Below are 15,988 nucleotides of genomic sequence, written 5' to 3'. Positions count from 1 at the left end.
CAGCAGGTTAAGGCTCTGGTGTTGCTGTGAGCTGTGGTATAGGTCACAGACACAGCTCAGATCCTGCATTGCTGTGGCTGTGGTGTAGGCCAGCGACTACAGCTCTGATTGGACCCCTAGCCTGGGAACCTCCATATGCCGCAGGTGCGGCCCTATAAAGACAAAAGAGAAAAAAATAAAAAATAAAAAATAAAATAGCTTCATTTAGATAAAATTCACGTACAATACAGTTCATCTATTCAAAGTATACAATTCAGTTGTTTCTAGTATATACACAGAGTTATGCAACCATCACCACAATCAGTTTTAGAACATTTTCTTGTTTGCAAAAGCAACCCTGTAACCATCCCCCCATTTCCTTCCAATCCCTTCCCCAAGCCCTGTTTTCTCTCTCTGTAGATTGACCTATTCTGGACATTTCATCCCTCTTGTGGTTGGATGTTCCAGTACTTTTTTCCTCTGTATTGCTGAATAATGTTCTATTGTACAGATATACCACATGTTATTTATCCATTCATCAGTTGTTAAGCATTTGGGTAGTTTCCATTTTTTGGCTTTAGGAATGATGTTGCTATAAATATTCACAGGGAGTTCCCGTTGTGGCGCAGCGGAAAACGAATCTGACTGGGAACCACTAGGTTGTGGATTTGATCCCTGGCCTTGATTAGTAGGTTGAGGATCTGGTGTTGCCGTGAGCTGTGGTGTAGGTCACAGATGCATCTCGGATCCTGTGTTGCTGTGGCTCTGGCATAGGATGGCAGCTGTGGCTCCGATTAGACCCCTAGCCTGGGAACCTCCATATGCTGCAGGTTCAGCCCTGAAGAGCCAAAAAAAAAAAAAAAAAAAAAAAAAAGTCATGGACCAGTTTTTGTGCAGACATGTTTTTCATTTCTCTTGGGTAGATACTCAGGAGTGGAATTGCTGGGTCATATGTTAACTGTGTTTAACCTTGAGAAACTGCCAGGCTGTCTGTCTTCCAAAGTGGCTGCACCAATTTTACATTCCCTCCAACAGTACATGAGGGCTCTGCTTTCTTCATATCCTCCTCAGCACTTGTCAAGCTCTGTCTTTTTATTATAGTCTCCCAAACTAGAGCACAAATCAGCCAAGTTTTCTGCTACTTTATGACAATGACTGCCTTTCCTCTAGTGTCCTGTAACATGTGCTTCTTGTCCTTCTGAGGCCTTACCAGAAGCACCTTAAATGTTCATATTTCTAGCAACATTCTGTTCACCATGCTCTATGTGTTCTCTAAAATGATAGAGGCTTTCTTTACTGTCCTTCACTTCCTTCTAAGCCAACAACCTAATAATCACTTAAAAAAAAATTTTTTTTTTTTGTATTTTTAGGGCCGCACCCACGGCACATGGAGGTTCCCAGGCTAGGGGTTGAATCGGAGCTACAACTGCCTGCCTACACCAGAGCCCACAACAATGCCAGATCCAAGTCACATCTGCAACCTACACCACAGCTCATGGCAATGCCGGATCCTCAACCCACTGAGCGAGGCCAGAGATTGAACCCGCAACCTCATGGTTCCTAGTCGGATTCGTTTCCGCTGCGCCACATTGGGAACTCCTAAAAATTTTTTTAATTAGAATATAGTCTATTTGCAATGTTCCAATTTCTGCTCTGTAGCAAAGTGACCCAGTCATAAAATACGTATACATTCTCTTTCTTATATTACCTTCCATCAAGAGACTGGATACAGTTCCCCATGCTATAAAGACCTTATTGCTTATCCATTCTAAATGTAATAATTTACATCTACTAACCCCAGACTCCCAGTCCATCCCACTCCTTCCTCTTCCCCCTCAGCAACCACAAGTCAGTTCTTTATATCTGTGAATCTATCTCTGATTCATAGATTGGTTCATCTGTGCTATATTTTAGACTCCACATATAAGTGGTATCATGGTATTTGTCTTTCTCTTTTCTGATTTCACTTAGTATGAAATTGTTAGTTGCATCCATGTTGCTGCAAATGGCATTATTTTGTTCTTTTTTTATAGCTGAGTAGTATTCCATTGTATATGTGTACCACATCTTCTTAATCCATTTGGCTGTCAATGGTATTTATCAACCTAATCACTTAAGTTAATCACTGTTCAAAGGTTTCTGGTGACTCCCAGCAACCGTTGGCATTCCTTGGCTTACAGGTGCATCACTTTAGTCCCTGTCTCGATCATCACATGGACTTCTTCCCTGTGTGGGTCTCTTTGTTTCTTTACATGGCCCTCTTAAAGGACACCAGTCATTGGACTTCATCTACTTCATTATACCTGCAGAGACCATTTCTAAATAAGTTCCCAAGGGTTAGGATTTCAAGATATAGAAGCTCCCAGGCTAGGGGTCGAATCAGAGCTGCAGCTCATGAACTATACCACAGCTCACAGCAACACCAGATCTGTAACCCACTGAACAGGGCCAGGGATCAAACCTCCATCCTCATGGATATCAGTGAGGTTCCTTAACCACTGAGCCACAACGGGAACTCCTGTTTTTCCTTTTTAATAGACAACTTTGCCCCCAAGGCATTGTCTAGGGGAAAAAAAATAGGACAAATGTAGAAACTAGGCATTATTATAGACATTTTACTGCTTCCTCTCGGGCAGGTTCTATGTGCTGGCCCTTGAATGGAGCATCAGAAGGACTGACATGGGTCAGTCCACACAGTTTCTTGGGCTGTTTTATTTTGTTTTAAAGTGGCATTTGTGTAAGGTACTCTATGCCATGAGTGTATCCTGAATGATGAGTGAAACTTTCTTTACAGCTTGTACAGTAATTCAGAAGTAGTATTTCCACAGCATAGAAAACAAAAGGCATTAGAAAAGACAGTTAACATTTCTGTGGGTTTTTTCCCCCTTTTCTTTTCTTTCCTTTTCTTTCTTTTTTAAGGCCACGCCCATGGCATATGGAAGTTCCCAGGCCAGGTGTTGAATCCCAGCCATAGCTGTGGCAACGCTGGATCCTTAACCCACTGTGCTGAGCTAGGGATCAAACCTTTGCCTCCGCAGCAACCCAAGCCACTGCAGTCGGATTCTTGACCCACTGCCCATGGCTGGAGCTCCTGTGTTTACTTTCATGGCATATACTGGATGGATGGCTTATGGGTGGGTGGAAAGGATTGTCATGATAGCTTTAACACCCTGCTTAGTGTCTCCAGGGGGCCTGCTATTCCCAGCTGGGTTCTAAGCCCCAGGCTCGGTGGACTCCCATGGCCCAGGAATGCCCTTCCCCGACTCAGGGCCTATTCCCGGGTCTGGCATGGGCCGTATAATGACTTCAGTATCTCCCTAGGGTGTCTGTGAGGAAATGACCTACGAGGAAATTCAGGATCATTATCCGCTGGAGTTTGCCTTGCGAGACCAGGACAAGTACCGGTACCGGTACCCCAAGGGGGAGGTAGGTGGGACTTGGGGGCTTAGTCCCAGCCCCTTGCTGCCTGTCTGGGAGGACCGCCTGTGACTGAGGGCCTGGGGTGCAGTCCCTTCCTTGGGTGATGGATGGGCAGTGCTGCCCAGGACTCCCAACCCTGAGACCTGTTGGAGCCCTATTCCCTATCACTCCCTATCTTTACACCTTTTCTGGGTGTGTCACAAGGTGACCCTGTCCTCCCTGTGGCTCCAGACACCACCCCCCAGCCCTGAATCCAGACCTACGGATTCACCTTTCCTGGATGAGTCGGTGCCCACCACAAGTCACCTGCATCATCACTTCCCCTCAGACTGGCTCCTGTCTCAGCTCAGGCACTAGAGCAGAAATGGCGTCACCTTTGACTCCTGTGTCTCCCACTTCTAGGAGGTGACCTGGGGCAATGGCCAATAACATTACCTCCCACAGCACACAGGTGTGTGTACACACATACATGTGAACATGTAGAAGCCCCCCCCCCATCCAAATGCCAGGCTCACAGGCACCCATGCTGTCCTCGGGAATAGTACAGCTCTGGGTGGCATTAATTATGCCCCACATCATACATACTGTGAGGCTGAGCCCAGGTTTAGAGCCAATCCAGATAACAGTAAAAAGAAAGTAGCCTGGCTGCTTGAACTTGAGAATACAGGGGGGGATGTTGGTACAGAAATTAATTCCCAGAAGAAGCAATTTAGAGTTACTAAGGACTGCTCCTTGTGTGCTAGGTCTCCTGGTGAAAATCTCTAAGCTTGCCAGGCATCAGGGTTGGTCTGAAGCCTCACTCATGGCATCTGGGGGAGGTACAGGGCAGGTAGATCTGCGAGGGTCCCTTGGGGGACCTTAGGCATTCTGACAGGTTGTACACTGGCAACTTTTAGGGGGCTTGCTTCCCCTACCCCAACCCCAGGGCGTGCTCTTTGCACTCTCTGCTGTGGGCTGGAGGGGGGCAATGTCTTTTTCTCCAGTCATCAGTGGCCAGCATGTGAATTCCAGCAGCTGAGGGTTCAGCGAAGGGCCCTGTGGGTGGGCATGGAGGTGGCCCCTTTGATGCAGCCCTGCCCTCTCAGTCCTTCCCGGACCCGGCCTTGGGATGGGGGAGTTGAGCCCTTTCCCATCCTCACCAGCCTCCCGGAGTAGTGAGGGGTTCTGGGAGTGACAAGGTAACCCACTTCCCAGGACATCTCCAGCCCTGCCCCGCGAGCTGCACTGAGGGCTGCCTCCCACTTGCCTTTGCAGTCCTACGAGGACCTGGTCCAGCGACTGGAGCCTGTCATCATGGAGCTGGAGCGTCAGGAGAATGTTCTGGTCATCTGCCACCAGGCGGTGATGCGCTGCCTCCTGGCCTACTTCCTTGACAAGGCGGCAGGTGCACATACTGCCCCTGGGGAGGTGGAGTGTGTGTGTGAGTTTTGCGGGGAGAACTGTCACTCTGGCATCCCCGGTACCAGCCCTACCTGTCTGTGTCCACAGAGCAGCTGCCCTACCTCAAGTGTCCACTGCACACAGTCCTGAAGCTGACCCCTGTGGCTTATGGTAAGGAAGCTCCCTAAGAGCGCTGTCCTGCTTCCCACACTCTGGTTTTGTTTGTTTTTTCGTCTTTTTGCCTTTTCTAGGACTGCTTCCCACAGCATATGGAGATTCCCAGGCTAGGAGTCGAATCGGAGCTGTAGCCACCTGCCTACACCAGAGCCACAGCAACTCGGGATCCAAGCCGCATCTGCGGCCTACACCACAGCTCATGGTAATGCTGGATCCTTAACCCACTGAGTGAGGCCAGGGATTGAACCCACAACCTCATGGTTCCTAGTCGGATTTGTTAACCATTGAGCCACAATGGGAACTCCCTGCTTCCCACACTCTGGCTCTACAGGATGTTCTGCAAATTCCATTAGAAGCTCCTTCCTCCTCCCTCCACCCCACTACCTCTCCCAGTTGGCTTTAACTTTTTTTTTGTTTTAATTCCTGGGGCCACAGGAAACCTCCCCAGTGATCCTTCCTAACCGTCACCCATTCACATGAGGAGCTTTGCTACTGGTTTTTCCAGAAATCTCCCACAAAGCCTCTGAACTCCTGAGACCTGGACCTTAAAGTATGGACCTTAAAAAGCCTCTGCCAATGGCTCTGTCAGGGCAGACCTCAGGCAGCTTCCTAAGCTCCTGGGTCTCAGCTCCTCCCCTTCAAGACTGGACAAGACACCCTCACATGGTTGTGCTCTTGGGACAGTGACTTAAAATTCACCTGCAGCTGATGTCATTCCCACGTGTGTTAGTCCCCTTGTCCCCCCTTGCGCTGAGTGCCTGGCACCATGGTGGTTGGGCCTTGCGTGTGTAACAGGGTTGGGTGTGGGTAGTTTGGGGGCCTTGAGGATTGCATGTAATGGCCCCTTGCTGAGCTGGGCTTGTTGTTCTGCAGACCACCCTCAGCCTTTGAAATAGCCCACTCATCTTCAGTGTGGCCCTGCCTGGTGCCCAAGCTCCTCCCTGAAGCCTGTGCTGGGCAGTGGCACGGAGGCTCGGGCCTGATAAGGTGCCTCGTCCTTCCTCCCAGGGCCCCCAGATCTACCTAAGAGGAGGACTCAGGTGAAACTGAGGGGCCTGCTCTGTCCCACAGCACCCCAGGCTTCCCCCTGGGAGAAGCTTCTAGCCCCCTGCTCAGCTGCCTTTTAGCAGGGGGGAATGGATTTGCGTCTTTCCTTTGGCAGGTTGTAAAGTGGAGTCCATATTCCTGAACGTGGCAGCTGTGAACACGCACCGCGACAGGCCTCAGGTAGTAGCAGGGTCACTGCCGGGGTGGTGGGCACGTGCTGGCGGTCCGGACACAGACAGGTCGGGCTGAATGAGCTTGAATTCTGTCAGGAGGAGGCCGTGGCTGAGACAGAAGCTGGAGGCCTATGAGAGGCAGGTGCATCCATGTCCCACAGTCCCAAGCTTCATGAGCACCTTTTCCAGCTCGAGCACCTTTAAAAAGTAAAAGTGTCTTCCCTTGTTGGGGAAAAGGCCACACAGATGCTGGGCAGGTCGTGGCGCTAGACAGAGACCTTGCTGCAGAAGGGCAGTTCTCCGTCCTGTGTTCCCTCAGTGTCTTAAGATAGAAGTGTTGATGTGGTGCTCAGAATCACTTTGTGCTCATGTGGGGTCCTTCTGCCAAGTTGGTTACCTTTCCCACTGAGGCCAAGGGCAGCAGGACCATCTCTCCCAGACCCTATTACCGTTTACTGCACCATGAAAGCTCCTGGGGCCTCCGTTTTGCCTGCTGCCACACTCAGTGGGACATGCTGGGCCTTGGGTCCCCGCCCCAAGTTAAGGTGTGTGGATGTGCCCTACATCCCAGGGCTGCTGCCCCTCAGCAGGACCAGTCACTGTGTAAGCCTCTTCCCCATTTGCTCTGAGAGTCCAATGCAGGCCCAGTCTAGCACACAGAGGTCACAGGGAAGGTCTATCCTAATAGGCCCTTTGTGCTGAGGAAAGCCTGGAAGGCATCGAGGCTCCAGCACTGACAGCGTGATGCTGGGAGGGGCCCTTGGGCCCCACAAGCATCAGCAGCCAGCATGGCCGTGGTGTAGCTGGCAGGCACCCTGCCCACCTCGGGGTGGGTGCTTGTAAGAAGCTAGCTTCTGCTGGCCACTTGTTCCCGAATGATTCCCTTTAAGGTGAGCAGGATCCCCAGGTCCTGGCCCATCTTGGGGTCAGGTCATGGTGGGAAAAAGGCTTTTGGGAAGTCTGACCCCCGTGAGAATCATACCTGTCTCTCCAATTGCAGGAGCCAGTTCCCTGAACCAAGGGGTGTGGCCATGGGGCCATGTCTCTATCCCCGCAGATCTGGGCATGTCACATTGCTTAGGGCGGTGACATCAGTGACCTGCTCCTATGGGCTACCAGCATCGGGGGGGTCAATAGGACAGTTTTATAGAGCTGAGAGGGAAGGTTCAGGCCCCCATTCCTTAAGCCTGAGATGCCCTGAGCTTAGCCAGTTGTGGACAGGACTGGGGGGTGCCATCTGCACTAAGGGGGAGGCTTTAGGAGGTGCAGAGGGTCCTGTGCCCCACCTCTGAGGGGACAGACCAGGAGACGTCCATAGGCTGCTGGGGCCACATCTGACACGTGTCCACCAATAATATAGAGCCAGGAGGAGGGCACTCCTGGGAGCTGGTGCCCTGTCCTGTCTCCATGATGAGGATGCGGTCCTCTAGCCCAGGTGTTCCTCCCCATGTGACCTGGACCTGAAGCAGAAGGTGGGGACAGCCTTCTGGGTAACATCTGATCTGCCTGCAAGGAACACACGGGAACTTAGGGCATCCTCCACCCCCACCTGTGTTCTGGTGCTCGTCCACCTGCTACGTGTGGAGAGGCTCTTGACCCCTGGCTCTTGGGGAAGGTCAAGATCTAAGTCCTGTGGCCGGGGCTCCTCGGGGTGTGGATGTGAGGACGCAGCCACAGCAGCGAGCAAAGCAGATGGTGGTATCTGTTCTTAGCTCTAGGTGAGTGTTGTGTGTGTTTATTTTTGTGCAGAATGTTGACATCTCTCGGCCTCCAGAGGAAGCCCTTGTCACTGTCCCTGCTCACCAGTGACCATGTCTTGTCCACGGCACCCCCTGGGCCGTTGTTGAGCTCTTCGGACGAGGTCATTCCAGGCCCTTGGTCTGTGTGACAGTCATCGCACAGGAACCCCCTCAAAGCCATGCGTGGTTGGTGGCGCCCAGAACCCCCGCCCCAGCCCACCTGTTTCCTTGTTGACAGCGACGGGGTTGTACGTGGTGCCCAACCTGCTGCTAAAAATCACTCGCCCGACTGCCCACGCTGGTGTGTGAGAGTCCTCCCAGCACATGACCCTTCTCTCTCACCGGCTGGGTGGGTTTTGTGAAGTGTCACACCCAAAAATGTGAACTGAAAGCACTTGCTGTGATCTTTCCACCCACCGAGGCGGAGCTGCCTGGGTAGACCTGGGGACACCTCCAAGGGCTCTGCTTCCCTCTCTGTGACCACTTCCTGATCCAGAGGCAAGGTCTTCGTGGGATCCCTTGGGATTTGCTGCTGCCTTTGTGAGTGAGAGAGCCCGCCCCCTCCTGTCCCGCCGGGAACTGAAGAGCTTCTGCCAAGGCAGCCACCTCCGCAGGCCGACCCTCGTTCCATGCACCACATCTGTGGACGCTCAGGAAAGCAGTGTGCTCCCTTCAGCACCTGGGGGTGCACAGAAACATGTGGGGAGCAGAGCACTTGAGGTCACTCATTCACAATTATGCCTACACTGGAATACTTCTGGGAGCCAGTGGCCAAGGCCACCCTTCCCCGACACTCTCATGGTGCAACATGTAAAGACATAACGACAGGGTGGCTGGGGTGTTCTCTTGTGGTGCAGTGGGTTAAGGATCTCACGTTGTCACTGCAGTGGCTTGAGTCACTGCTGTGGCGCAGGTTTGATCCCTGGCTCAGGAACTTCTATGTGCCGCAAATGTGGCAAAAAAACAAAGCAAAAAACAAAAACCAATCAAACAAGAAAGAACAAAGACAGGCGGTTGTATGAGTTATCCCCCCAGTGTACACTCCCAAGTGCTCGAGGGATAGGCTGCTCTCCCCTCTCCCTTTCCCGGCCATGCCACCAGGCTACCTCACCCACAGCTGCCTGTGCCCATACAGGAGTGTGCACTGGTGACACGACCTGCATTTGCTGTGAAGGGTTTGGGAAAGCTTGTGATCTTGTAGAGCCTGGCCTGGCATGGATTGGCCTCTACCGGTGGGACTGAGCGGGTGAGAGGCTGGAACCAGAGGCAGCCCATGGCCAGGGGAGGGTTTTCACAGCCACCTCACAGCTTTTGATTCTTGTACACAGGAGCCTGGTGGAAACGACCTCAGGAAGCCTGCCATCTGTCACACCCTGAGTTCTTCTAGGCCCAGAGAGGTGGGCTGGGCAGTGGGTTCCAGCTCCATTTTGTAGCTGGGAGAACTTACTGGCCAGCAGGCTGTGAGTCTGGATGAGAAAATGTGTGGATTTGTAGTTGGGTGCCCTGCTGCCTACAGGTGGTTCTTGGTGAAGCCAGGCTCCCAGATCCTGTGTCCTGGCCCAGGCTGGTGGTCTCTCGGCCTCTTGTGAGCAGCAGCTGTGGACCAACACGAGAGAAGAGATGTCCACAACAGAGCTATAGCAGGATCCTCCTTGTGGATTTGTCTCCTGTCAGAGCCCCAAGCCCCTCAAGACAGGGCCAGAGCACCATGCCTCTGCTTTGGGATGTGGGGACTGCAGCCTTTGCTTCTATGTCTGCTGGAGTTTTGGTGACTTTAAGTCAACAGGACATGTTCACTCATCAGCCATAGCAAGTCCCTTTGGTCAGTGGCATGTACACCAAGATGTCACCACTTCTCCAGGACCTCTGGCTGGCTGAGGCAAGATCAGCGAGGCCTTTTCTCTGTGTGTCCAGAGGGCAGCCAGGAGCTCCTGAGCCACATGTGTTACAAGGACTGGGCTGGGGCAGGGGGAGGTCTGGGGTCCCAGCAGGGCTCTCTCCGGAGCTATGTCTGCAGGGCAGCAGCCCGTCTGGCTGGCTTCCAGGTTGTAGCCGTGATGGCTGATGTGCTCCTGTTGCAGATGATTTTCCTGCTCTCTCTGGAATGGATGTTGTTGGATTGCAGCTACACATCACACACAGCATTCTTTGCAATAAATACGTTTTTAAAAACGAATAATCAAATGTTGTGTCTTGTGGCCAGCTCTCCATGGTGGGCTGTTCTTTCTGGCAGCTCTGCAGACCCCCTTGCTGAGGTCTATCCTTAGGGGTCTGTGTTGGGACCCTTGGTCCAGCTCCTACCCCTATGCCTACCCCTGTGGAGTGGAAACTGTCTTGCTGTGGGGTGAGCTGTGGGCCTGGGATGTAGGCAGGGCCCAAGTTTTCTCTGGGCCAGCTTAGGGTGCTGGGCCCTCACCACTGAGCCAGGGACAGGTGTAGGTTCCTCAGAAACATGGGTCCCTGTATTGGCATCCTCAGGGTGGGGAACTATGAGCTGGGTTGAGGATGGAAGCACTGCACAAGGCCAGGGGCATGCTGGCTGGTTCTCTGGTGTTCTTTGTCACTTACTTCTGGCATGAGGAAGTTGGTGACAAGGGGCAGGATTTTCCCTTTCCTGTGTCTCAGAATTTTGTTGGACTTTCTATACTTTCTGCCCTGGAGCTATGCTGTTGGGTAGCTGCAGAGGTGTTCCTTTGTGGACCTGATGAAGCCGAGCATGGCTGGGTGCCCAGTGTGCCCCTCCCAGTATGTCAGGGCAGAGAGTGGCTATGTCACAGTGGATGACAGGGAACCCCTGGTCTTCATCCCTAGGCTCAGATATCAGCTACGACTGTCTTGGTGGTAGGTAAGGTTGGGGGGCCCCACCCTGTCTCCGGGCACAGAGTTCCTGGGGTGGATACCTGACCTCCTTGGAGGCTCCCCAGCACTATTTTTCTTTTAGCTGCACTTGCAGCATGCAGAAGTTCCCCAGGCCAGGGATTGAACCTGTGGCACAGCAGCGACCCAAACCACAGCAGTGACAATGCTGGATCCTTAACCTTCTAGGCCAAGGGAACCTCAAATGGCAGGTTTTCGAAGCACCCCTTGGTGATGCACTTCCCAAGACCTTGGTGAAGGAAGTATCCTCTGGGTCCTCTCCAGGGACCCAGGGAAAAGGTGAGTTGTCCATGATAAATTCAGTCAGTCCAACATTTATTTTGAATGAATGTGTGAATCTTCCTAAGTCTTTGAATTCTTTCCTCCACTTTGTACCAGGGAGCTTTTGGTATCTCAGCTGCATTTAAATGAGACCCAGTTTTCATTTCAGCCAACCAGAGAGACACGCAGAACAACCCTCAGTTTCTTAAGCCAGCATAGAATGTTGAATCTGGAGTTCCTGGTAAGTGCACAGTATTGATAAAATCAGCCCTGTCTAAGCTGATATTCTTATCTCTGTGGTCTAGGACCTCAGTCTTTTCCCTGACATAGTCTATATTCTGGCTAATATAAAATACCAGTCTTACAGTTCTTTTGCTCTGTAAGCCATCCCCTCTGGGTTTGACTATGTAGTAAGATCTCCAGACATGCTGGAATCCATATCCTGTTTAGAGAGTTGGGAGAGCCAGGCATGAAAAGAGTTGGCTCTCCTTGCAAAGTTCAGGACAGGACACTGGGCTTCAGTGGGCAAGGGAGGTGCAGATGGGCTGGAGGTTTGTGGCAATCTGATTCCTCTGATTCTTTCATATATATCTTCATTTCACATAATTCATTGATTTAACATATCAAGTGCCTACTGTGTACTAAGCAATGGGAATATAGCCGTAAGCACATGGGCACAGGGCTGATGTTCTAGTGATGGGAGACACTGTAAAGAGATGAGTAAAGATGTAATGTATTGATGCAGGGACAGAGTGGACAGTGTGGGACAAGGCTGTAAGAAGGCCTCACTGAGAAGGCGACCAATTCCCTGGATGCATTAAATGCATTTTTTTACATCTTTTTTTTTTTTAGAGCTGCACCCACTGCATATGGAGGTCCCCAGGCTAGGGGTCAAATCGGAGGTTCAGCTGCCTGCCTACACCACAGCCACAGCAACTCAAGATCTGCATCCACGACCTACACCACAGCTCATGGCAATGCCAGATCCTTAACCCATTGAGTGAGGCCAGGGATCGAACCCCCATCCTCATGGATACTAGATGTGTTCATTAAACGCTGAGCCATAAGGGGAACTCCTAAATGCATTTTTGGAGTTCTCGTTGTGGTGCAGTGGATAATGAATCCGACTAGGAACCATGAGGTTGCAGGTTCCCTGGCCTTGCTCAGTGGGTTAATGATCCGGCATTGCCATGAGCTGTGGTGTAGGTCACAGACGCGGCTCGGATCCCACATTGCTGTGGCTCTGGTATAGGCCGGTGGCTACAGCTCCGATTCGACCCCTAGCCTGGGAATCCGTATACCACGGGTACGGCCCTAGAAAAGGTACAAAGACAAAAACAAACAAATGAACAAACAAAACTAAATGCATTTTTGACTTAAGCTATCCATTTGGGTTTATTGGAGTGTAATGCCATTGTAAGTCAAGCAAGATGTGTATGCCGCCAGTGATGGCTGTACCAGCTCTGTCTCCTCAATCTGCTAGGGTTGCCAAAGGCTTTTCCTTCATCCTGGCTGGATTTCCACTGCCTTAGCTCCAACAAGGCAAATGTCCAGTCCGATGCACCCCTATTTCTTGGTCACCTGCTGACAACTTTATCAGTTGGAAGAAACTGACTCTGCCCACCTTAATCAGAAATGGAATTCATGAATGGAAACTTCTGTAGCTCCCAGAATCACCAAGAGCATTGGAGGACAAGGAAGAGAGGCGATGCCCAACTCACAGTTCTGCTTTGGCAGACACTGCATGCTGCTGCTCGGCTGCTGTGACTCCTGCCACAGCAGAAGTTCTGCTGTCCTTCGGCTGGTCACCAGCCCTGCTGAGCAAACTCCAGGGAGGGAACATCTGATTGGCTGGGCCTCAGGCAAAGGAAACTGGGAAGTGGATGTCTGCCATTTCTGCCTTCTGCACTGGAGGAAGGCGGCCCAGGAGGAAATGGCACAGGCCCTGAGCGGTGCTTGGCTTACTCTCACCCTGGCTCAGAGTTAGTCCTGGGCTGATGGGCCACATCCACACCCTGCCACCCACACCTCTTGGGTGCTAGGCTTTCTGGGTATCATTGAATATTGCTCTGGCTCCGTGCAGAGTTCCCATAAACAGCTTGGCTGTTCTAGCATAGAAGTTCTAGTGGAAAAATAGTTATTCTTGTCACTGAATATTTGAGGAGAGTTCCATAAAAGGGCTGTTACAGAGCTGTGGGCGAGCTCAGGTGGCAGCCCCCGGGGGCTGCATCAGTGAGAGCTCTTTCCATCCTTAGGCCTGTCAGCTGAAGAAAAATGCAGAACCTACAAGTTGTGAGTAAATTTTTTTTTTTCTTTTTTAGGGCCACACCTGTGGCATATGGAGTTTCCCAGGCTAGGGGTCTAATCGAAGCGACAGCTGCCAGCCTTTGCCACAGCCACAAAAATGCCAGATTTGAGCTGCGTCTGTGACCTGCACCATAGCTCACAGCAACACCGGATCCTCAACCCACTGAGCAAGGCCATGGATTGAACCCGAAACCGCATGGTTCCTAGTTGGATTTGTTTTCGCTGCACCACGATGGGAACTCCTTGAGTTAATTTTTGTTTGTTTGTTTAATTTTTGGCCTTACTTGCAGCATGCAGAAGTTCTGGGCCAGGGATCAAACCTGCACCACAGCAATGACAATGTTAGATCCTTAACCCACTGAGCCACCAGGAAACTCTATGAGTCAAATTTTACTTGGGGATCCGTTTATTCTGAGGACTATAGCCCAGAAGACAGCCTCTCAGCACTGAGGACCGGCTCTGAAGAGGTAAGGGAGTGAGGCAGAATAATAATTCAGGTAGTTAATGTAGGAACATGGGCTTTGATATATTCCCTGATTAATATCCATGGTTTAAGATTTGTAAAAACTGATCAAGACAAACAGGCCTTTCTTATTGGGATATTAACTATTAAGAGTACATTTGTTTTACGTCAAGGTAGGAATTAACCCCTGACCTATACACTTGACTGTTAGCAAAATAATATAAAGAGTGGCGACTCTTAAGTCTAGGAAAAAGAAGAGAAAAAGGACCATAAAATGTACGGCGCATCCCCTAACTCGCAAGTCCCTGTTGGACAAGGCCAATGGGAAAAAGAACTGATATCTGGACCCCACATTGCTACTCCTGTCTTTAAGAAATAAAACCCTCCAGAGAACAATAGAAAGGGAGACTCTTCTAACCCCTCCCAGTGTCGGTGCTGGGAGCTGTTTGCTTTTCCTGTAATAAAAACTTTGCTTGCTTGCTGCCTGTGTGTTCTCACAGTTCATTCTTCAGGTCCGTGAACAAGAACCTGGATTCCGGTAACATCTTCCTGGCATCAGGAGGAGCCAGGATATATAGGAGTTTTTCGTTGGAAAAATAAAACAAGTAGTCAAATATCAAAAGCTTACTAATCACAGAGTTCCCTTGGGGCGCAATGGGTTAATATCCAGCATTGTGTCACTGCAGCAGCTTGGATGGCTGCTGTGGCATGGGTTTGGTTTCAGTCCCAGGCCAGAGAACTTCTATATGCCTTGGGTGCAGCCAAAAAGGAAAAAAAGGAGTTCTTGTTGTGGCTCAGCAGGTTAAGAACCTGACATAGTGTCTGTGAGGATGCTGACCTCACTCATTGGGTTAAAGATCTGGCATTGCTGCAAACTGTGGTGTATTTTGTAAATGTGGCTCAGATCTGGCATTGCTGTGGCTGTGACATAGGCCAGCAGCTGCAGCTCCAATTCAACCCCTAGCCTGGGAACTTACATATTCCGCAAGTGCTGCGCTAAAAGTAAAAGAAAAAAAAAAGAAAAAGATTACTGATCTCACAGAATAGAAGCCTCAAGTTAAATGATTCTAGAGCTCTCTTTTCTGTGTATGGGAAAATGCAAGGACTAGTGTTCCTTGAAATTCTTCCTTAGATATGCATCTTATCTAGGGCCAGCATCCAAAGCATAGTATATTTCCTGCTTTTCCTCCATCAATTCAGGGAACAAATTCAGGGAATTCATCCCCTCAGGGCACGCTGTGGGTAGGTGGCTGCAGTGGCTAATTAGAACAGTGGCTTGATTGGAAATGGATGGCAGGCAACATTCTTTGTTTACTGGCATGGCAGGTAACATTCCCTGTCCAAAGCCTGCAGCAGGGTCGAGCCCCAGGTGGGGAAAGACTCCTGGGACCTGGTGGGATTCCACTCACCCACCCAGCCCCTACTGGCCCCAACCTCCAGTTCAGTTTCTGCAGAGGGAATCAGTCACTCCCTGGGGCCCTCAAGATAATGTTCCAATTTCTCAGCATTATGGCTCTGAACGAGGGGTGGGAGGAGCTGTGGCTGTTGGGAGTAGGAGGTGTGTCTGACTGGCCTCCAGAAGCTTTGAGGAGCAAAGTAGGGATAGGAAGGGGCAGAGGCAGCAGGGTGGGTTGAGGCTGGGCTGTGTCAGGAAGGGCCCCTCATCGTGCTCCGTCACAGGTCACACCGAGCGGTCACACCTCTGCCCCCATTTGTGTGCTGAACATGCTGAGTTTGTACCCTTCCCAGCCAGGTGGTGAGGGGGACAATGGAGGACCTAAGCCCTCCCTCCCTATTCTTACGCTGGCCAAGGACTACCCTGAGGATATCCTGGTTGTCTCCTGAGGCCTTACCTCTTGTTACACGAGGTGGCACTCAGGGTGTACACAGTGGCTCAAGTTAGTGTGACACTTCATGTTTTCTGCTATATAATGAGTATACTTGTGGCGGGAGCAGGGTGCACAGAAGCTCAGAAACATGGGCCGAAAAAGAATGCTTGTCATAGACTGATGTTTGTGTCCTCCCAACTTTAAAGGCTAATCCCACAGTGATGGTATTTGCAGGCGGTGCCTTGGGGAGGTGAGTAGACCATGAAGGTGGAGTCCTCATGAATGAGATTGGTGCACTCATAAAAGAGGCTCCAGTGAGGAATTCCCAGTTTGTTC

General features: G+C 50.9%; 1 protein-coding gene across 14 annotated transcripts in view; it reads left to right on the top strand.

The window, feature by feature from the left end:
- Positions 1–10,091, top strand: part of PFKFB4 (6-phosphofructo-2-kinase/fructose-2,6-biphosphatase 4) — a 47,206-nt gene extending 37,115 nt beyond the window's left edge. For 11 of the 14 annotated variants that reach the window (XR_014823103.1, XR_014823102.1, XR_014823100.1 and 8 more), the window contains 5 exons: positions 3,301–3,405; positions 4,654–4,783; positions 4,888–4,950; positions 6,119–6,183; positions 7,926–10,091. Coding sequence is in view for 6 of the 14 variants with exons in the window: in XM_005669518.4 (XP_005669575.1) it covers positions 3,301–3,405; positions 4,654–4,783; positions 4,888–4,950; positions 6,119–6,183; positions 7,926–7,985 (423 nt within the window). In the remaining 8 variants the exon portion in view is untranslated. Of the gene's footprint in view, positions 1–3,300; positions 3,406–3,801; positions 3,851–4,653; positions 4,784–4,887; positions 4,951–6,118; positions 6,184–7,925 lie in introns of all 14 variants that reach the window. The other 3 variants (XR_014823097.1, XR_014823096.1, XR_014823098.1) reach the window with 1 other exon arrangement.
- Positions 10,092–15,988: the final 5,897 nt, after the last annotated feature.

The sequence above is a fragment of the Sus scrofa genome, chromosome 13 (genome assembly GCF_054392235.1).
Source record: "Sus scrofa isolate SSC_HxYL_T2T_F1_AM1 chromosome 13, Sscrofa_HxYL_maternal_Yorkshire_Landrace_v2.0, whole genome shotgun sequence".
In the NCBI taxonomy this organism is placed as follows: Eukaryota; Metazoa; Chordata; class Mammalia; order Artiodactyla; family Suidae; genus Sus; species Sus scrofa.
The sequence above is the reverse complement of the archived record's forward strand: the minus strand, read 5'-3'. Positions and strand labels throughout refer to the sequence as shown.